Raw genomic sequence first — 21,449 nt, 5'->3', positions numbered from 1 at the left:
CTCATTACTTTATACCTCACTGCCTTTTTTGGCCTTTTGTAGGTCCCCTGGTATGCGCATGAAAAATTAAACATCTGATTGTTATTAGACAACTTATTAGTTGTGTATCATTTATAGTTAACGATGTATAATTAGACAACATGTCTTAAAGAGGTAAGCATCATACCATTACCTTTTATTTCCCCCCCATAAAATAATGAAATTTAATCAAATTTGCTTTGAACAAGTAATTCACTTCCTTGTTTTATTTTATTTCTGTATTAAAGCCAGCTTTTCCAAAAGAAATAAGTCTTTACAGTGTAGCAATTCAAGTTAAAAGTCCATCTCTGTGTCTTTTCTCCCTTACATTGTCTATAATGAAAGGATTAGCAAAAACTCTCAGTACGAGCCATTATCTTTCAGACAATAGATTTTTTGAAAGAAAGTTTTGTCGAGGCTTCATTAGCAATGGCCTCCCTCTGTGGTCTGAATGCAGGACACATTTGGAGCAATTACTTGACCAGAAAACAACTGTCAGTCATTCTTAAAGGGGAAGGATTCCAATTAATAAACCTCTTAAACCCCTTTGGTTTTACTACCATTCCCCCCGCAAGCTTGGGTGTCTTGTGTGGTTAAGGAGAGTTTTGTCAGGAGAAAAAGACATTGCATGTGCTTCTTGCACAGGACACCAACAGTAGGTCCTTTGCTCACTTGTGTGCAGGGGATTTCAAGGACTTAACTGGGAGCAACAAGGGACTACAGTAGATATTGTTAGTGTCATTTGTCTACTTATGGACTACAGAGACACCATGTGCGTAGCGTAGCCTGTGGTAGGAACCTGAAGGAAGGTAAGATTACTTTATGTACTTCCTAACTGTGCATTCAGTCAATAATGGCATCATACTGTTTGGGTTTGTATAATGCTCATTTTCATTCAATAGATGTAAATATTGTCCAAGTGCAGCTTACTTTTTGGTGCCTCTCAAGACGTTCTCAAGTGTCTTGGGCTGATTCACTTCTTAGTTCTTCCGACTATTTATTTCATTATCTTACTTTATTGGCCCCTAAAAGGCCTGCGTGTGACACATGACTGTTTCTGATGATGATTCTCCATCCAATGGAAATTATATGAACATAACATAACTTGGTGAAGTTTCTTGTGGTTGAAAAAAGAAGATATTTATCTTAATAATAAAAACAAGGGAACCTTGCTCGCTAATACAGATATCACATTGACATGTCTAATTACCACTACAACTCTTACATGTAAAAACAGTGGAAAAGAAAAACCTAAGTGCACTGTATCTGTCATGTCTTCTTTTCTCTTCTCTAATTCTTTTGCAGACAAAGATGCGAATTTGATCTGCTTCACATTCAGTAAATTTGCTCCATTGCACGTCAAGCAAAACAACAGCTCTGTACAACAACCGGTCTTTTTTGTCTCACTTTGTAGAAGTTTGCTTTTTTTCTGACAAAGAAGAGATAAAGTGTCTCCAAAGGCTTGGATGCATTTGTCAATGGATACCCTGGGAATAGTGGATGATAGCTGCCTGGACAACTATGACATGGCAAAAGGTGCTGGGTCAAGCAGTGGAGGCAGGGTCCACAGTATCGATGTCATACTGGGATTCACTAAAGACCAAGACCCTTTACTCCATTCAGTAGGAGATGATGACAGCCAGAAAACAAACGTAGAAAACCCACAGCACCTTCAGAAGCAGGTCCCATCAGACCCCTATGGGCACCTTCCAGAACTGGGTGACAGCTCCCAACATTCTTCCTATCACGGTGAGTCTTTTCAGAAAAGAAACTATCATCAGGCAAAAATACTATCTAATACATTTCTACCACATTGTAAAGAGTTGGGGGGATTTTTGGGGGGATTTTTTGTCTTAACAAGTGGAATTAGAGCTGTACCAAGTTTGTATGTATTGTATGTTACTCACCAGTGTCCTATGCTGCTGAATTCATATTTTTTCTTTAAATGTCCACTTATATTGCTTTAAAGTTAGAGAAAACCTACATACAATATCTGACATTATCAAATACAGACTATAGGTCTGCTTGTTTTAAATGTTATTTAATCTATATGATGCTTAAATAAATAAAATAAAATGATGCATTTTTATAATGGCTACGCTTTTACTGTATATCAGAATTACAATCGGATTTATTGCCAGGTACATTCTCACATACGAGGAATATCAAATGGAAATACATTAAATGTCTCATACATCAGTTCACACACTTCCCAGTTACAGGTTTTTCAGCTTTTCTTCTGACTTATGACAACCACACGTACAGTGGTGTGAAAAAGTGTTTGCCCCCTTCCTGATTTCTTATTTTTTGGCATGTTCGTCACACTGAAATGTTTCAGATCATCAAACAAATTGAAATATTAGACAAAGACAAGTAAACACAAAATGCAAATGTTTTTAAATGAAGGTTTTTATTATTAAGGGAAAAAAATCCAAACCTACACAACCCTATGTGAAAAAGTGATTGGTCCCTGTCTTAAAACATAAATCACCTGTGGTTTATCACATCTTTGGAAAGCTGAGTTCAATTTCTATAGCCACACCCAGGCCTGATTACTGCCACACCTGTTCAGAATTAAGAAATCACTTAAATAGGACCTGCTGTAAAAGTGACAAAAAGATCCTCAAAAGCTAGACATCATTCTGCGATCCAAAGAAATTCAGGAACAAATGAGAAACAGAGTAATTGAAATTTATATGTCTGGAAAAGGTTATAAAGCCATTTCTAAAGCTTTGGGACTCCAGCGAACCACAGCGAGAGCCATTATCCACAAATGGCGAAAACACGGTACAGTGGTGAACTTTCCCAGAAGCGGACCAAAATTTCCCAAAGAGTGCAGTGACAACTCATCCAAGAGGTCAGAAAAAACCCCACCACAGAACAGCAGGCTTCACTTGCATCTGTTAAGGTCAGTGTTCATGACTCCATCATAAGAAAGAGTTCTGGGCAAAAATGGCCTGCATGGCAGAGTTCTAAGACACAAACCACTGCTGAGCAAAAGACATAAAGGCTCATCTCAGTTTTGCCAGAAAACATCTTGATGATCCGCAAGAATTTTGGGGAAATTCTCTGTGGACTGACGAGCCAAAAGTTGAACTTTTTGGATGGTGTGTCCCATTATATGTGGCGTAAGAGTAACACAGCATTTCAGAAAAGGAACGTCATACCAACAGTAAAATATGGTGGTGGTAGTGTGATGGTCTGGTGCTGTTTTGCTGCTTCAGGACCCGGAAGACTTGCTGTGGTAAATGGAACCATGAATTCTGCTGTCTACCAAAAAATCCAGCCATGTCTGGTCATCTGTTCGTGACCTCAAGCTGAAACGCACTTGGGTTCTGCAGCAGGACAATGACCCAATACACACCTGCAAGTCCACCTCTGAATGGCTTAAAGGCCTGGACATACTTGCTTTTAACACACGTTCGCGTACGCAAGATGGCTGCCACACGCATCCTCTGTTCCTTTGGAGTGTAGGTTGTGCACGTCTCCAGAAATTAACACTACATGTCTGAGAGATGGAATTCAGCAAATGAACATGGGGGCAGTATGTCGATCTGACAGGCAGGTCAGCAGCAATCTACTGTTCCACACACCAGCCCAGGTGGTGGCGGTATGCAGTTGGCTTGCCAACCACCATTAAACGCAAAAGACGGTCAGCAGCAGACTTTAAAAAAGGAGATTTATTGCAGGATGTTTAAAGTAAGACTCCTGGAGCTAGTCCGCATTTACAGAGATCGTTATGATGCCTCATTAAAATCATAACCTCCTTGAGTGTCGCTATGTTTAGTTTGTGTACAATGTGTACATTTGGAGGTTGTCAAGGAAGATAATCCAGTGTCGGCAAGGGATGATCCGGCCCTGATCTGCCCCTTAGTGGATTCACGTTTAATCCTCCAGATACACGCAAAATATGCAGGCAAGTATGTGGACAATGCCATCCGCGTCGTCTATGCCTTTCTACGCCTGTCTATGCCTACATATTGTTAAAAAGCAAGTATGTCGGGGGCTTAAGAAAAACAAAATGTAGACTTTGGAGTGGCCTAGAGATGTTGTGGCATGACCTTAAAAAAGTGGTTAAGGCTCAAACCCTCAAATGTGGCTGAATTACAACAATTCTGCAAAGATGAGTGGGCCAAAATTGCTCCACAGCGCTGAAAAAAAGACTATTTTCCAGTTATCGCAAACGCTTGATTACAGTTGTTGAAATCACTTTTTAATAAATTGCCATGTATGTTTGGATTTTTCACCCCTTAATAATAAAAACCTTCATTTAAAAACTACATTTTGTGTTTACTTGTGTTATCTTTGTCTAATATTTCAATTTGTTTGATGATCTCGAACATTTCAGTGTGACAAACATTCCAAAAAAAAAAAAGAAATCAGGAAGGGGGCAAACACACACCACTGTAATTACGGTACTAATACAACGGTTACATTCCATTCAGGTGTTTAAGTGCCAGGGCTCTGGTATTGTGCATGCTAGCTTAACGGCACATCTGAAAGGAGAGCTAGGATTAATGTAATTAGTTAAACCTGTGCTCTTCTTGCTTTCTGTATGTGAGAAAAGTCCATTCCGGCTGGCATATATAATTGTTATGTGGTCTGCAGTTACTCAAGCAACACAAAAGATTTTTTACATGTCTGGCGCACGCCTGAAAAGTACAGATTTTTAATAACAAGGAGACAATTTTAGTACATGTAGGATGTAATAAATCACCTCTGTCTGAATCTAGCCTACTGTGCAACTGCTGTTAATAGCTAAAAATATGAAAGGTACATTACAGTAGCCATAGCAGCCAAAAGCCAATGGCAGGTCTGACCAATGGAGGAGCACGAATGGATAGACATTGGAGAAGAAGATTAGTGTTGGAGAAGGAGTCATTTCTGTTTTGTTTTTTTGTAATTTGTACAGATTTATATTACATTCCAAAGCCATAGAGTAACTCCTATGCTGAAAGAATGGTTCCTGACCAACTCTGAAACTTTCCTCGTGATTGACAGAGTTTTGTGTTTAATTTAGAGGTCAACACTAACACAATTCAGATGGGATGGTGCTGATGTTGAAATAACATTTTTGTCCAGGAAGAAAGTGGAAGCAACTTTTGATGGGCAAAGCCATCGTCCCACTCATTCCCTACTCATGGTGTATTGCACCTTTAAACCAATCTTGCATTAAATATTTCACTAACTACCTTGAACACAAAGCTTTTGCTGCTTGCCATGATTATTTCAAGCCATTGATCTGTTAACCATGTTGCCTTAAACGATTTGGTAAGATTAATGAGCTTTGGTGCATCACACACATGGCTCACTTGCTCTACATCCATTTCTGGGAAGACACAATCTGGACTATGACTGTTCAGCCAACTAAAGTCCCTTGTTATAAGAGGAGGCGGGGACTCTCAGGTTTAACTGGTAGCATCTGTTACTATGGGATTACTGAAGGGAAACATTCAGTGAAAGACGTGATGTCATTTGGACTTGCCAAACCCCTGGTGTTTACAAGCCCTCAACTGAATAAAGGGCATCAGTCATTAAGCTGTTTTATCACAAGAAGAGTTAAGATTTCACTTTTTGATGAGTTAGTTGTTAATATATCACACATACAATCACACATTAGTAAAGTGTCTTCATCTGGTAACATATTTGTCTTAAAACTAGACAAGAGAAAAAAAAATACAATAGATTGAAGTATAATGCATTCATTACTCATCAAAGAAAAAAAATAAAGGATAATTTTACAACTAGTATTCAGAAAGCTGAGGTAAATTCTAGGTTTTATTCTTGTCTCCAGAATGAATGCATTATTAAGAGATACAATTTTTGGAAATGCTGTGGAATGTGAACCACGTTCATGCAAAAAAGTTTGCATAATCAGATATTGCTAGAAATGGTAACTACATTTCTGGTTTAAACAGGGTGATATGTTGAAAGTGACTTTTGAAGTCACACACATACTTTGTCTTAGTTAGTCCATAAAACCATGTAAGGTTCATCTTTAATGGTTTTCAAGGTATTATTACTATATATATTTGTTGGTAAGAGATTGTAAGAAAAGCCAAATGGTGCAAAGCATGGAATAAATAAAAGTTCAAAGATAATTATAAAATAAAAACACAAGGTTTTACTTTGAGAAATGCTTTATCTATCTCAAAATGTATTTTTATCTATGTGAAAAAGTTATATTTATTTAGTATGAATGAACACAGACGAAGTTGTTTTAGAAAACCAAACAAAGCTTTTAGGTGTGAACTCCCAAAGATTCATTGATATATCATGTCATTACTCTTGACATTTGAAATTGTAGGCGTGGTGGTACCCAAAACTGACTGTCTCTAAAATGTGGTTTGGTAATTTGGTTGTTTTAAATGTAAAGTAGTCATACCTCTCCGGGATCCTTAACTGCTTTTTTTAAGCTCTAAATTGCTCTGTCCTTACGTCCTTTAATCTACTCAGCCAAATAAAGGTTTTCAAGATGTAAGGACTGCTGTCATGTTAACATGTGCAACTGGTATCAAGCATATGTTGGCATGTGTTACATTAACTCATTTACTATATGTATCCCGCCCTTCATTTTAGAATCGGACCTTTTCTCCGGTGACAAGTGTGATGAGGAAATGGGCAACCTGCAGAATGAAGTGGATGTTGCCGAGGGGTCTCCAGAGACAGTTAAAGATGAAGAGCACACTAAAAAGAAACACAGAAGAAACCGTACCACCTTCACCACCTATCAGCTTCATGAGCTGGAGCGAGCATTCGAAAAGTCCCACTACCCTGATGTCTATAGCCGGGAGGAGTTGGCAATGAAGGTTAACTTGCCTGAGGTGCGAGTCCAGGTAAGGACTACAGTATGTGACATCCTAATGGTGTACTACTGTATTTGTTACACAGTTCATGATGAACAGAGAACTGCAATTTATGGTAAATCATGTTAATAATTTGTCAGAAGCCTCATTAGGCTTAAAATGCTGAATAATTAATATTTCACACGATTTATACATCATTTCATCATCAAGTTTTCCCAACCTTCCTTTAGCACCCAGCAGTAAAAAAAAAAAAATGGGTGGATTTTAATGACAAAGTTTAACCTACAACACCTCTGTTCCAAAACCACTGGTCCAACCTCCAAATCTATTTTACTACAAGCTCTGAATGGCAACAGAATAAGACATATTTATTTCAGGGATGTATCAATGTTGAAAGTCTATTTAAATGGGAGTTATTGTGGGCACCAAATTACATTTTGCAACTCCTGCAACACCTATTGGTAGTATCCAAAAATACACAGCACAATTGGTCTAACATTTTATTTTCTGATTCCCGACTTTTGCTGTTGTGTCTCAGTGCATCACAGCACCATCTCATCCTACTTGAATTATCTTTGTCTAGGTGTGGTTCCAGAACCGGAGGGCCAAATGGAGACGTCAAGAAAAGATTGACACTAGCACCATGAAGCTCCATGATTCCCCCATGCTATCCTTCAATCGTCCCCCGATGCCTCCTAGCGTGGGGCCAATGGCCAACCCGATGCCACTCGATCCCTGGCTGACCTCGCCCATCTCCAGTGCCACGCCCATGCATACCATCCCAGGGTTCATGGGTTCACCGCAGGGCTTGCAGTCTGCCTATCCAAACCACAGCTTCCTCAACACCCCACCTGGCATGGTCCAAGGTATGCAGCCAATGGGGCCCCCTCCCTATCAGTGCCCACCCAGCTTTAACGATAAATACCCAATGGAGGACGACAGGAGTTCCAGCATTGCAGCACTCAGGATGAAGGCCAAAGAGCACATTCAATCAATGGATAAAACCTGGCAGCACATGTGATCCGATGAGGCACTGTGGACGGATTTTTGAGCTGCTCCAGTGAATGTTTACAAACTGCTTATCCACTGTTTGTTTCATGTACCAATGAAGTGGGTACACGACATCAAAGGGGTCAGTTATTTTTTCACTGACACTATTAAGCAACTCTGAAAATGAACTTCTTGTGAAAAGAATCACTTTAAAAATGTGATTAATTTTGAATGAACCATGTTGTTGTCCCAAATGTCTGGGCGTCATTTATTTTTGGTTTAGCTCAAAAGGTAGGAGTAAGAGAATATCGAGGAGCATGAATGTTTAACACTTTTGTATCAACATTAATTTAGTATATTTCTGATATACATGACTATACTATATGAGCAGTCAAGTAGAGCCATGTGGTCAGTAGTAGCAATGTTTTGTGTTTGGGCTTATTACTTGATGAGAAATTCAAACAAATTCATACAAGTTTACTGTCTTAAATAAGGGTTGTCTTCTTGATTTTCCTGTTCCCTTGAAGTGATAATATCTTCAAGGATTAATGAACACTAATGTGCTTTGAGGGCATTTGTTGATATCCCGATCTCCAAAACTAGACAGTTTAAGAATACATTTGGTTTTTTATGGATAGTGTAAATGCTTTCCAGAAATCGTTTAATTTGCTTTGAAAGTGGGCATAAATGTGTATTTCAAAACCACCTCACCCACTTAAATGTATGTTTGATTAGGTCAATAGGCATTATGTGTTTTTTAATTAAAATTATTAAACTGGCCTTTTGGAGAGCACTGAGCCCTGATGGAGGAGGTTATCGGAAGTCACAGAGCATAATCTGGCTCAGAGGCTAATTTAAACAGACAAGCATACCTCTTAACACCTAATTACTGCTTTTAAAGCGATTAACCCCGGATTGTCAGCCATAGACAGAATGCCCTCAGATGCCCCAGAAAAACCCTTTTCAAGACCTGATTAACTTTGCCCCTCCCATAAAACCACCATTTATACGATTTCTAATTTACAGGTACAACACAACATTCATTATGCACTCCCTTAATTTTCATCCCTATTGGTAAATGATACACCTCACTGCATTGTTGACAAAATATTCACTCAAGTCAGGTGGATTTGGAGTGAGAAAGTTAATAAATGCTGGCAGCCTCTCTTACCTACTGTGTGACATAACTGCTGGACCAGAAAAGAAGGAAATGACATTGCACTGACATTTTTCCAGAGACAAAGGGTAATGGTGATATATATATATATATATATATATATATATATATATATATGATATATAATGGTGTGTTTAATACTGTAAGTGTGCATTTGGTGTGTGTGCATTAAAATGTCCATTAATGATCATTCTCTTGAACGACAACATCGAATGTAATAGAATCAAGGGAACAGGAACTTGCTAGGTATTTTACCCATGCTTTCCACTATTTCTCAAATAATGTGTCATAAAGGTAGTATTATCAATACCTACCTAAAAGGTACTGTGGCAATGCTTTGAGGGAAATTTATCTGGTAATGGATGTCGTCTGTAGACACCATACCGATTAGTAACGAAGAGTTGTCATTTATATAATTTCAAAACATTATCTGTATATCATGGCCTTTAGAAATGGCAGCATCCACACTGTCAGTTTTATGGGTTTGTTGTTTATTATTTTGTTATAATCCCTGTTGACAACAGTGGACTGAAAAGCCAAAGACATAAAAAAGAACATTTCTTATTACTGGAACACACATGTATAAGTGTGTGAGGATGTTTGTTATTTTTAAATATTTTTATGAGTTGTCAGTATCATTGTATACTAACTTCTAGTCCTGTCAAGTTTTTAGAATATGAATTTTATTTTCTTTTATGTGCAAAACACAGAATAAAGTTACAGTAGCACCACTGTAGAAGCACTTTGTTTGTGAATCTTGTTTTTCTTTCTACACATGCAGTGAGCCACCAACATGACTTAGTGCTGTTAATGAGCGCTGGTGGACAATAGGCCATGTAAGGTGTGACAGAGCGAGCTGCCCTGATGGAGGCCTGTTGTGTTCGTCGAGGCCTGTGGAGCTTTGCCAGGCCGTTAGACAGATGAAGCTCCACTCCATCAGGCCCAACCAGGGGTGTCAGGAGGCCCCGCCTGCTAGGCTGCAGAGGCCACAAGGGCTCAAGCTCTAATTGCCCTCCAGTAGCCTGTGTGGCTTTGCTGCTCCAATTTATTTTTGGAAGTTTGTATAGACATCTATTTTGCATCTGAGTACTACAGTGTCTCAGTAGGCAGACAACCTGAAACTGTTTTTGTAACAACTTCTTTTTATGTGGACATCAATCAGATGCTTCTGTCATATGCTTCACAGCTTCTTTCTATAGTAAACTACATTTGGATGTTGGGGTAGGTAATGAAACAGTGGCTTCATGAGAGCTGTTCAAGCTTCAGTAAATTACAAAGAAAAATTGGTGTGCAAAGATTCTCTAAGGGGAAGTAGGGAAAATGAAACACTCTTCTGTGGTTATTATATTTGATTTGATAACATTGCACCTGAACAGCAAAAGAAACTGTTGGGAAAGTAGTGAAATAGTTTTACATGTACTGTTATTTTTAAGTCTTAGTGAAATGATGTCTGAGTTTACAGTGTCTGCTGGCCTAGGCAGCACTGCATCATTAATAGACGGATGATGACTTTGGTTTTAACTAAGTCCAGGTTTTAACCTCGACCCCTTTTAGAGAATACAATTTAAAATAGGACAAAAAATATTACCCTAGCTTTAGCCATGTTTAATGGACTGCTATTGGTCAAACCCTTAAGGAAGTTGTTTGGCCACTGGAGAGAGAAATTCTGTCTTTAACAACTATTTTAGACTTGTCTGCAAGATTAATACTAGTCTTTGAGTGTTGGACATTTTGACAGTTGGTTTAGTTGGCTGCGGACATAAGAAAAATGATATCCAAACCATATGTAGCCATCTTAACATCTCTGTACTATAAACATAATTGCCCAAGATAAACATAATGCGGCTAATAAAGTTATTTCTCTCACTCACCTGCTATTACTCATGCTCACACCTACTCATTAATAAGCCTCAGCAGTTTGGCATAATAAATCAGTGGAAAGGATGTAGACGAAGTGTTAAGACTATACTATATTTTGTGATAACCCTCTCGTCCCACACCTTTGTCAGCATCACCCAGAATTTGCTAGAGACGTACTCAGAGCTAGCAATTAATTACACACATTATTATATTATTTTGCTTGGCCAAGCGTGACCTTCTCTTCGGCCCAGGCTCTAGTTAACAGGCTGACTAGCGGGACATGGTACATGGTGGAAATAATAAGGGAAAGGAGCGGAATTAATTGGGTTTGATTAAGAACACTTTTCAAAGGGACACCATTTTCCCCTCTTGACATAATTGGGGATCACTCAGAGGGTGGGATGGGGGTTTGATGGCTGGCGCCAGTTGCTCGTCTTTGGCCCAGTATTCACTTTGAGAAAAAGGACATGTCACTCAAACAGTAACCCCACTCTTGCCTTACACACACGTGCATAACATACACCGGCACACATGTTAATGGCTTAATTTTGCATTCACTCACATGCAGTCAGCATATCTAAACGTAACCATAACGGACAAACATGTCACTACTATGAGACTGCTATAGATTTTGAGTAATGTCTCATTGCTGTTACGTTATTGTTTTTCAGAACTTTACAAAAAAAATTTGATTGTTAGCAGTTATAACGTCAAACTTTCTGTAATGATCTGTTTATGCAGTTATATTTGTTTTTCTCCACTTGACAATAAAATATTAAGGTCATACTCAAAATAGTTTCCCTATCAACAACAACGACAGGAGTTAAAGGAGAACACCACCTGTGGTCAGTTTAAGGTTCAAAATCTTATTTAGGGGTTCTACCAGAACTGGTTTACATGGTTTAATTTTCAAAAAACACCATATTTTTACTGCACATTGCTGCAGCTCCTCTTTTCACCCTGTGTTAAAGGCTTCGTTTTAGCTATGGAGTGATACATCTAGTCTCTAAATGATCTTTGAGTTGCACATGCGCAGTTCCTAGTTAAGGACTACTAGCCAATCAGAAGCAGAGAAGGTCGGGTCGTGAGAAGCCGTTAAACACGTCTTCAGTTCAGCTGTATATGTTCCCCTTACCAGCTTAGCAACATGGACTGGAGCAAGAGTTTCAGAGTGGTGAGTTATTAATTTGTAACAAATGTAACTTTCATGCTCTGTCTCTACATCACAGTAACAACTTTCTGTCCAATGACTGCCTGGAGGGTTGCTAATGTTTGGAAGGGAGGTGTGTGCTGCAGCTCAGTGTTTTTCCATCAGTGTTTTTGAGGGCGTTTTGGACTAGCTGCTTGGTGAGCACTATATGACGTGCATTTTGCTTTCATCCATGTGTTGTCACAGGGATGAAAGGAAAACGGTTGGACTTCAAACCAGCTGTTTTCAGGCAGTTGAGAGCAGTGTTTTCTGTGGGAGATGGGAACTCCCTTTGGGGTGGACTTTGGGATTTTTCACTTTGCAAACCTATTACTTGCAAGAAGATATATAACTCCATAAAGGAGAGGAAAAAAGCCAAAAAGCATAATATGACCTCTTTAATACTCAGCCACAACAAGCAAGCTGTGAATTGTGTTGTGCACATTAGAACACATCTCGTGTCAGAAGCACAATTGAGTTCACTTAGGAGTGACTAAGAAGAGCTTGATTATACCTATACTGTAATTAGTACTGATCAGAGTTTGGTGCCACACATTTCCCCGATAACTACTCACTAGTACTCTTCTCGTGGCTCTCTCCAATGGGAGTTTCCTGCATTTCGGTGCTGGTGTGAGTATAGGTCCGAGTGGTCTGGTGGTTGGAATCATGGGATGGCAACAGGAATATGTTGGTGGTCAGCTTGACAGTTGTCCTCAGCAGATGTCATCTGTCCATACTATTTGAAGCCATCCAGCTGTGGCAGCTGTTGAGTGACACATTTAGTTTCTCAGATTATTGTAACTTTAACCTGTACAGTGGTGCAGGGTACACACCCATGCGAATGTAGTAACTGCTGATAAAATAATTCCCCAATCAGAAGGCCTGGATGAATGGACATGTGAGGGCTCTATCTAGAGCCAAAAAAGCTGCTTTTCGGTCAGGTGATAAAGAGGCTTGCAGCACCGCTAGAGCGAGACTGAAAGCTGGCATCAAGGAGGGAAAGCGGAGACATCAGCAGAGACTGGAGAGAGATCTCAACACCAAAGATACTTGGCAGGCCATCAAAAACATCACAGGCTACAAAAGCAGGAGCTCCCCCATCATGTGTGAGGCCACATTACCAGATGAACTTAACACCTTTTGTGCTCACTTTGATCTCTTCAACAAGGAGTCAGCAGTAAAGTCTCCTCCACCTCCAGAGGACTTGCCACTGTCAGTATCCACAGCAGATGTGAGGAGAGTCCTGCTGAGAGTGAATATGAGTAAATCAGCTGGGCCTGATAACATTCCTGGCCGTGTACTAAAAACCTGTGCCAATAAGCTAGTTGACGTTGTTACGGCCACCATCATTCCTGTACCTAAAAAGTCTACAGTGTCTTGTCTGAACGATTACTGCCCTGTGGCACTCACCCCCATTCTGACGATGTTGTGGTGGCAGACCGGCTGACGGTGAGTGTCCTGGTTTTTTCTCCTTTTTATCAGTTTTTCTGCTCTTTCCTTGGTTTTCTGTTCTCTGCCTGCCTCCATGTGTTTTCTCCCCTGTGTGCTCTCTCTCCCTCTGCTCCTGAGCCCAGCCAACTACCAGCACCTGCATCTCATCAGCCTGCCACACCTGCCAGTAGTCACCTCATGACTGCCTGTATTTCAACCCCGGTTCTCCACACCATCCTCGCTTGATAGTCGTTGCTCCATACCCGGTGCCACCCCCACGTTCAGGCTTTCATGTTTCTTGTTTTTTCACATTTACCTTGTGCCTTGTCGCTGTCTTCCCTAACCTCGTCTCTCTGTCTGTTTCCCTCCCAGGTACACTCGTCCTCCGTTCGGCTGGGCTCATCCACTGGCCCACTCCTCCTTGGACTTCCCTCACGGCGTCCTCCCTGTTCCCCCGCCTCTCCTTGCTTCCCCGGCTCCCTGGCCCCCTGTCTCCTTGGTTCCCCGTACCTGTGCTTCCCCGACGTCCTCCTCTCCCTCCACTCCAGTCCCTCTCACCCTTTTTCCCTCAGTGCTGCATTTGGGTCCTCTGTCCACACACCACGCAATCCCATAACAGATGACGTGCTTTGAGAAACTGGTTCTTTAGCACATAAAGAACAACATCCCAGCCAGCCTGGATCCTCACCAGTTTGCATTCAGAATCAACAGATCCACAGAGGGTGCCATCTCCACTGGCCTCCACAGCCCTCACACCTTGACAAAAACAACACCTACATCAGAATGCTGTTTGTGGATTTTAGCTCAGCATTCAACACAATCTCCCCATGAAACTGATCAGCAAACTCAGCACTCTGGGTTTAAATACAACACTCTGCAACTGGATATTGGACTTCCTCACAAACAGAACCCAGTCAGTTCGGATTCACGCTGTTCACGCTGTACACCCACGGCTGCATCCTGACGACACCACCATCATTGGCCAGATTTCAAACAACGATGAGACTTCTTATCAGGAGGAAATTCATAATCTTGTACAGTGGTGCTCAGTTGTATCATACAAATAAATAGTTAAAAAATCATACACTGTGAATTCTGGATTTTTATTTTTATTTTTTTTAGATTATGTCTCTCACAGTGGACATGCACCTACGATGACAATTTCAGACCCCTCCATGATTTCTAAGTGGGAGAACTTGCAAAATAGCAGGGTGTTCAAATACTTATTTTCCTCACTGTATGTCTCGCAAGTTGTCTCCTGCAGAAAGGAATCATGATGTTGTTAACCGTGAGCTGCTGGCCATCAAAGCGGTGTTGGAAGAGTGGAGACACTGGCTGGAAGGGGCTATGTAGCCATTCTTGGTATGGACAGCTCACAAGAACCACAAGAGGAGTATTTTCGCACTGCTAAACGACTGAATTCTCGGCAAGCCAGGTAGGCCCTTTTCTTTGGTCATTTTAACTTCATGCTGTCATATCGCTCTGGATCTAAGAATGTTAAGGCAGATGCTCTGTCCCGCTGGTTTGATGTTGACTCTGCCCCTAAGTCCCAGAAGACTATCCTGCCTTCCTCGTGTGTGGTGGGAGCAGTCTCTTGGGAGGTGGAGGACCGGGTCAGGCTGGCCAACGCTGGCCCGCCCCAGTAGGCTGCCCACCTAACCGTCTGTTTGTGCCTTCTGAATTAAGGGCCCAGGTTATCCACTGGGCGCATGCCTCTGCTCTCAACTGTCACCCCGGAGTCAAAAGAACTTTATTCGCAATTAAAAAGCTTTATTCGCAATTAAAAAGCGGTTTTGGTGGCCTTCCATGGACATAGGGGTGAGAAAATACGTTGCGGCCTGTCCTGCGTATGCACAAAGCAAGGTGCCCCGTCAACCACCAGCTGGACTCCTCAGGCCCCTCCTTGTTCCATCTAGCCCCTGGTCTGACATCTTCCTGGACTTAGTTACGGGGCTTCCCTCCACTGAAGGTTACACAACCATCCTGTTGTTGACAGATTCTCCAAGATGGTACATTTCATTCCGCTGGCTAAACTCCTGTCTGCCAAAGAGAGGGCAGAAATTATGTTATCCCATGTGTTCAGGTTGCACTTACTTCCCCAAGATCTCGTGTCAGACCGGGGCCCGCAATTTATTTCCAAGTTCTGGAAGGCCTTCTGTTAGTAAATAATGGTCCCATTTATTTTAAAATAGACCATAAAGCACAGTATGTTTCAGGGCAGGATTATCTATGATTGACATTACCATGGCAACCTCAATCAATCAGGATAGAGGCGACTCGACCCTTGGCACTGTAAGTTTAACCAGCGCCGTTAAAAAAGCTTAGGAGTTGGCTGTTCACTTCCCCTGGTGAGACCATTTATTTTTGTTCGCTAGACAAAGTTATAAGCCCTGTTAAAATGACAGTTTCCGTGAATTACAGATGCACCAAGTTTAGCAAGCTAGGTAGCTCCGCACACGGCCGTTAGCTCAACAGTCTCGTCCAAATATGGTCACGTCCGGTGCTGCTGGTTGCAAAAACTCAACATGGTGGTGCCCTATCGGCCAAACTCGAGGCTTCAAAACCGCAGTCCACAAACCAACGGGTGACGTCATGTTGACTACATCCATTTCTTAAATAGTCTATGGTTTTTGACCTTAGCTCTCCGTTTTGTAACTATGACTTCTGCCTTGAGATTTTGTACTTCTGCCTGTGAGTTTTTTGGAGTTGGTTCAATAAACTGTTCATTTTTGTGAGCCGCCTTCAGTCGTGCTTTGTGAGTCCATTACCTCACTGTGATGCCTTTGACAGATTTGTCAATTAGTTGACATCCACTTTAAATGGTATTTGCATTTTTGTGTAATACACTGCAACATAGCAATATAACTACTATCTTAAGTATTCCTCTTGACAGGCATTTGAAGAATGATGGACATTAAAAAGGAATATTTATTTTCCTTTTAAGCAATATTACATATTATTTCAGACATCTGCTAATTTTTAAGTAATGTCACATAGCAGGGCAACCCCACGCAAGATCCAGTGGTCTGGTGGCTCAATGGTAGGTAATACCACTGCTGTGATGTAATTCAGGTCGGTGCGCCTTGGTTTCTTGTAGATGGGACAGAGGTAAAGCTTAGGATCCACCGGGGCAGTGGAGTTGATGGCAAACATGTGGATGACAGGCAAGGGTGTGAACAACACTTTGGGTGCAGACTCGATGAGATTGGTGTTCTTCCTGTCCCAGCTGGCACCATCCAGGTAAAGACCATAAACATAAACTCCCTCCTGTTGAGGAAAGGCAGTCAGTGACAGAATAATGCATGTTCCCTTAAGAATAAACACCAATTGACCATTTGCTAAGCCACGCCCCCTTAGTTAAGTCTGACAAACTGTCAGACCTGTCGTATTTATCACTGGAGAAATATTGTGTAATTTTTCGAAAAACTAAAAAGCATTCTCAAAGGAGACAAAGGTTTGCATTATACATTTGAAGGTTGTATTCAGGCTGTCAAACTGATGTGAAACAAATAAAGACAAAAGCTAAAGCCTATGGATCACAGAGTAAAAGTGAACCTCTGCATCATCTAATGATAGAGACAAAGTAAAACTATATTAATGATCAACATTGTTCCTGTAAAGCTGGGTAGGTCTCCATTCACTATTACAATCATTAAAAAGCTAAAGCAGTAGGGTTTTATAACGTTCTATTCAGTAGTAAGTTAAGTAGCATTAGCTAACTAACATTACATTAGGAACAATCCACAGCCTACATTTTTCTGGATTGGTTTTAGGTTTTGTAAAGGGAATAAATCGTACTTGTCCTCTCAAGCTCTCTGGGTAACAACTGTAAATATTACAAGTGCCCTAGGAACAGCGTTTGACCATATCTTGGAAAAATACAGCAAAATAAAGCTAGAAAACGACTCCCCTTGCATACGAGTCAATGGAGTGCAGCCATGAAAGTGACGGACCTCAGTTAGAGTGAGTCCTATACTGCGCTGTGAATGGCTAGCTTAACGAAGGTCAACTGTCATGCATTCAACATGAGCAGAAAATACTGTTGTACAATGTCTGACCAAGTTTATCATGAATGTAAGTCTAAGCTGATTTTTTGTTATTAGTTGGTTTCTGACTCACTGTGGGTAAGGCTGTAATCTCCTCCTTTGCCTGCTTCAGTACTTTGTTAGTCAGGGTGACTGTGTCAAGAGCCCAACCTTTGTTTGCTCTTGTTACTTCTTGTCTCATAGCTGTCAGGAATCCTGTGAACATCATATTAATATATTAAACAACTAACACATTATTGATTTATTTTCCTTTTATTTTAAAACTACATACTATTTATTGGTGTACGACAAATTTATTATTGCCACTCGACAAAAACCTGTTTCTCACCCTGTGGGTTGAAGAAGCCTGTCATCCAAAACGTTTTGGGTCTCCCCTCAGACACCCAGCTGTGGAACTGTTTATTTCTCTCCAGAAGCTCTGTGAACCAAAAGCCCAGTGTGGATGACTCCCAGGAGATTTTCCTCCACAGGTTTGGCACACGGGCATCAAAAATATTGTCCAGGGCATCACGGAGGTTCTATGAGTCAAACACAGATCAGTAGTTTCACAGCTTCAATATTTTGCGTTTTCAAGGATTAAAAAGAGATTTTTGCACTTTACATTTAATAAAAAATCAAAATTCATTACGTAATTGTTTTAGATTTTAATCACAAACATGTACTGAAGTTAGTATTTTAAGAAAAAAACAAAAGAGCTAGTGTTTTAGCGTGAGTAATAGGATAAATGGGTAATCTGACCTCGCTCATTATGATAGTACCGTCGATGGCCAGCTTCAGGTCTGTCAGACTAGAGCGCACCGCACTGATGATCTTTTGCATTCGATCCACCTCCTGGCGTAAGAAAATGTTCATTGGGTTCAGAGCTCCCATCTTCAATAGCCTGGTTTTGACCTTAACATACAAAGTGGCAGAGATTAGAATTTAGTTGGTGAAAGAATTAGTGAATTAAACCCTACTGAATAAACAGACGGACCTCATGTGGCACATAATTAGGAGGCAGTTTCTCCAACATGTCCCCGGCCATGTTATAAACAATAGACTCCCGAGTCGCTCCTGATCCCCCTCCGCTTTCCTTGGGCTGGATATCTGTGATTGTGTCCAGCACTTCAGCAGATGTGTTCGTCTGATACCTAGTCAACAATGAACACAGAGCATGAATGCTATGAGTAATAATATTACTCATTATAAAATCACACATTATAGGCACAGTATTCATTTCAGTGATAGTTTAAGGATAATGTTTCCTTACGTGATGTCAGCATTAGGATGCAGCCCCAAAGCTTGGGGTGAATCCACAACGGGCAAGCTCTGAATGTATTCCATGTACTCCTCAACTGTCTTGCACATTGGAATTTTGTAGCCCACGTAGAAGCAAAATGATGGATCAAACATCTTTTTACTGAACCACACCTGCAATTAAAAACACCAATTGTCATATATTGTACAAAATTAAATTGAAATATCGATCAAGGATATGTAACACATGAATGAACACAGAAATGGGCTTATTACACGAGCGAAACACTTGAGTAGGCGTTTGTCATAATCGTCTGTAACCCTTCCTCCGTACTGCACCTCAGCTAGCATGTATCGCACAGTTACCCATGAGACATCCTATGGGGAAAAAAGCACAAAATGAAATGCGAGGGAAGATGATAGTATAGTAAATCTTTAAAGTTAGACCACTGTTGCAGAATCCTCACCTTTTTGGGGCCACAATCATCTAAGTGTCTCTCAACAAATTCAACACTTGCAGTAAAATCAGCAGAGTTGAACTCGTACGGTATGTTCCAACCCAATGGTCCAAATTTGCGTCGTTCCTAAAAAAAGAACCAATAAAACACACTATTACATATAACATCAAGCCTATAAAATTTCTTTATTGGCTCCAGTAAATATGCTCCTCTATCTCATCTGTGAATTTGGAATGGACAGTACCTGCACAGAAGTGTGGAGAAAGGCCACACTGTACAGTAAAGGCTTCCACATTGGCAGGTTGCTGACTTCCAACTGGTTCTGTGAAATTCCTGCAAATGTTCGTTTCAAGCCAGCACGCACTCCCTGGGGTGGATCATTGGTAAACTTGATAGAACACTAAAGGTGAGAAATAATCTCTCTATGATTTTACATATCAGGAAATTAAGAAATACATTAAGTAATATATCATACCACCTGACATAAAAGCTTTGTTTAAGTGTCACCTGTAGGAGTGTGATAGAGAACAGGTTGTGTGGTTCCGTGGTGATCCACACCCTGAAAGTGTCATGCATGGTCTCTGCTGTTGTGATAGTTTCAAGCAACTCATCCATAAATTCTAGGCCCAGGTGGCAATTTTGCAGAAGGACCCAGCCTCCCTATACACATCCAGATAGAGGCCACAGTTCAGATGAAATGGCTAGCCACCACTTTGAAAGTATTCATTCATACAATGTACTACTTAATTAACATAAAATGCACACCTTTGCCATCGATGTCTGAACAAGCTTCCTGGCATGCACCTCTTGACCTTGCCCCATGGATATAGCTCTGCATTCTATAAGAAACAACAATGTAGTGAGTTCTTGACATACAGCACATGTAAGACTTGTCATGCTATTTTGTTTTCATTACATATGCTTCCACTGGGTCATCTGCTTAATCTTCTCCAGTGGCGTCTGTTCTCATACTATGCCGATGACAGGCAACTGTACTTCTCGGCTAAACCTAATAACCTTAATATCCTTAAACCCCTTCATGACTGCCACTTCTGTTAAAAATTTTCTAAATTCTGATAAAGTGGAGGTCCTCATGAACGGCCTGATGGTTTCACTAAGGAGGTAACTTACTTTATTGGCCCCCTTGCTAGCAACATCAAGCCTGCTGCCAAAAATCTTTGTTTTCAGTTGAACTTTCTTATTTAGAACATTCAGTCCACTCTAGCCTGAAGCGAGGCTGTTCACAAATAGGTAGGTTCCACATCCCCCCAGTTCTTGCCTCCCCTCATTGGCTTCCAGTAAAACAAATATTTGATTTTAAATATGCTAATCGTGTACAAAGCCTTGCAGTCTTTCCAATGTATTGATTTATTTGTGGCGGCCCACCACAATATCAGCACTGACAACCACATATTGATTTTTGATTTTTTATAAATTATAAATAAAATTATTATTGTAGATGTAAAGACTGTAAAAGTTGTAAATTTAATAGGGCAGTAAAGCTCACCAAGTTGAAGTTTCTTAGCAAGTGCTTCAATTTGGTCGGTGGGATCTGAGCCCATAGAAAGGAAGCAAATCAGAGGGGTGCAAGGGTCACTCTCCTCCCATGTGCTGTGAAGGTCCAAGATGACAGGCTCAGCAAATCTCATGTCCATGGAATCTCCTACATACTTTATGGCCTGAGACAAGGTACGGTCAGGGCACCAAGACCTGTGAGAGAAATTGCTTGTATAAATATTCTATTTAATATCCATCCATCCATCGTCAACCGCTTATCCTGCGTACAGGGTCGCGGGGTCTATTTAATATCATAGTGTGTATTTGAACACATAGGCAACACAACTGGCAGCAAGTTCCAACCTTATTAGCAAAAGTTTATGGAAGACATCGAGGGAGTTATATACATCAGGAATGACACCTTCCTCTGGAGCATCAAGATTGACCCATGCTTTCCAGGATTTCCCATTTTGAGACACCTACAAAATACGTCAATAGCAACAACTTGTAAGGACTTTTATAGAGAATTCATATGTATGATCGATGGAACTTAAGCTCACCTGGGTTATGATGTTAGTGAACTGTGGCAATTTGCTGAGTTCCACCAAATGTAGCCATACCATATCCAGGATCCAACTGAATGGCTTTGGGGGGCAGGTCTTCAGGTCAAGAGCTGCGCCACCTATTTGCATATTCTAAATAAGTTATCATTTTACACGATGCTATAACCGAAAGATGCAT

General features: G+C 40.7%; 2 protein-coding genes across 2 annotated transcripts in view; one reads left to right on the top strand and one right to left on the bottom strand.

The window, feature by feature from the left end:
• Positions 1 to 1,484: 1,484 nt before the first annotated feature.
• On the top strand, positions 1,485 to 9,053 carry LOC119901861 (retinal homeobox protein Rx2-like). Its single transcript, XM_038717589.1, has 3 exons — positions 1,485 to 1,767; positions 6,598 to 6,854; positions 7,408 to 9,053. The coding sequence occupies exons 1-3, from the start codon at positions 1,485 to 1,487 to the stop codon at positions 7,843 to 7,845; spliced, it is 978 nt and encodes a 325-aa protein (XP_038573517.1). The 3' UTR covers positions 7,846 to 9,053.
• Positions 9,054 to 16,367: 7,314 nt separating this feature from the next.
• LOC119901860 (dynein heavy chain 8, axonemal-like) overlaps positions 16,368 to 21,449 on the bottom strand; it is a 44,348-nt gene continuing 39,266 nt past the window's right edge. Inside the window, exons 80-93 of the mRNA XM_038717588.1 lie at positions 21,269 to 21,390; positions 21,072 to 21,187; positions 20,719 to 20,921; positions 19,977 to 20,050; positions 19,719 to 19,871; positions 19,456 to 19,611; positions 19,221 to 19,337; positions 19,030 to 19,131; positions 18,767 to 18,927; positions 18,491 to 18,647; positions 18,256 to 18,408; positions 17,846 to 18,035; positions 17,591 to 17,712; positions 16,368 to 16,738 (exon numbers count right to left, since the gene is read on the bottom strand). Coding sequence (XP_038573516.1) covers positions 16,451 to 16,738; positions 17,591 to 17,712; positions 17,846 to 18,035; positions 18,256 to 18,408; positions 18,491 to 18,647; positions 18,767 to 18,927; positions 19,030 to 19,131; positions 19,221 to 19,337; positions 19,456 to 19,611; positions 19,719 to 19,871; positions 19,977 to 20,050; positions 20,719 to 20,921; positions 21,072 to 21,187; positions 21,269 to 21,390 — 2,114 coding nt within the window. The 3' untranslated portion in view covers positions 16,368 to 16,450. The remainder of the gene's footprint in view (positions 16,739 to 17,590; positions 17,713 to 17,845; positions 18,036 to 18,255; positions 18,409 to 18,490; positions 18,648 to 18,766; positions 18,928 to 19,029; positions 19,132 to 19,220; positions 19,338 to 19,455; positions 19,612 to 19,718; positions 19,872 to 19,976; positions 20,051 to 20,718; positions 20,922 to 21,071; positions 21,188 to 21,268; positions 21,391 to 21,449) is intronic.

This window comes from Micropterus salmoides, unplaced genomic scaffold, assembly GCF_014851395.1.
Source record: "Micropterus salmoides isolate LMB-PRFRI ecotype aquatic unplaced genomic scaffold, ASM1485139v1 Ms_hic_scaffold_14, whole genome shotgun sequence".
Classification (NCBI taxonomy): domain Eukaryota; kingdom Metazoa; phylum Chordata; class Actinopteri; order Centrarchiformes; family Centrarchidae; genus Micropterus; species Micropterus salmoides.
Note: the sequence above shows the minus strand (reverse complement) of the source record. Positions and strands in the feature narration are given on the sequence as shown.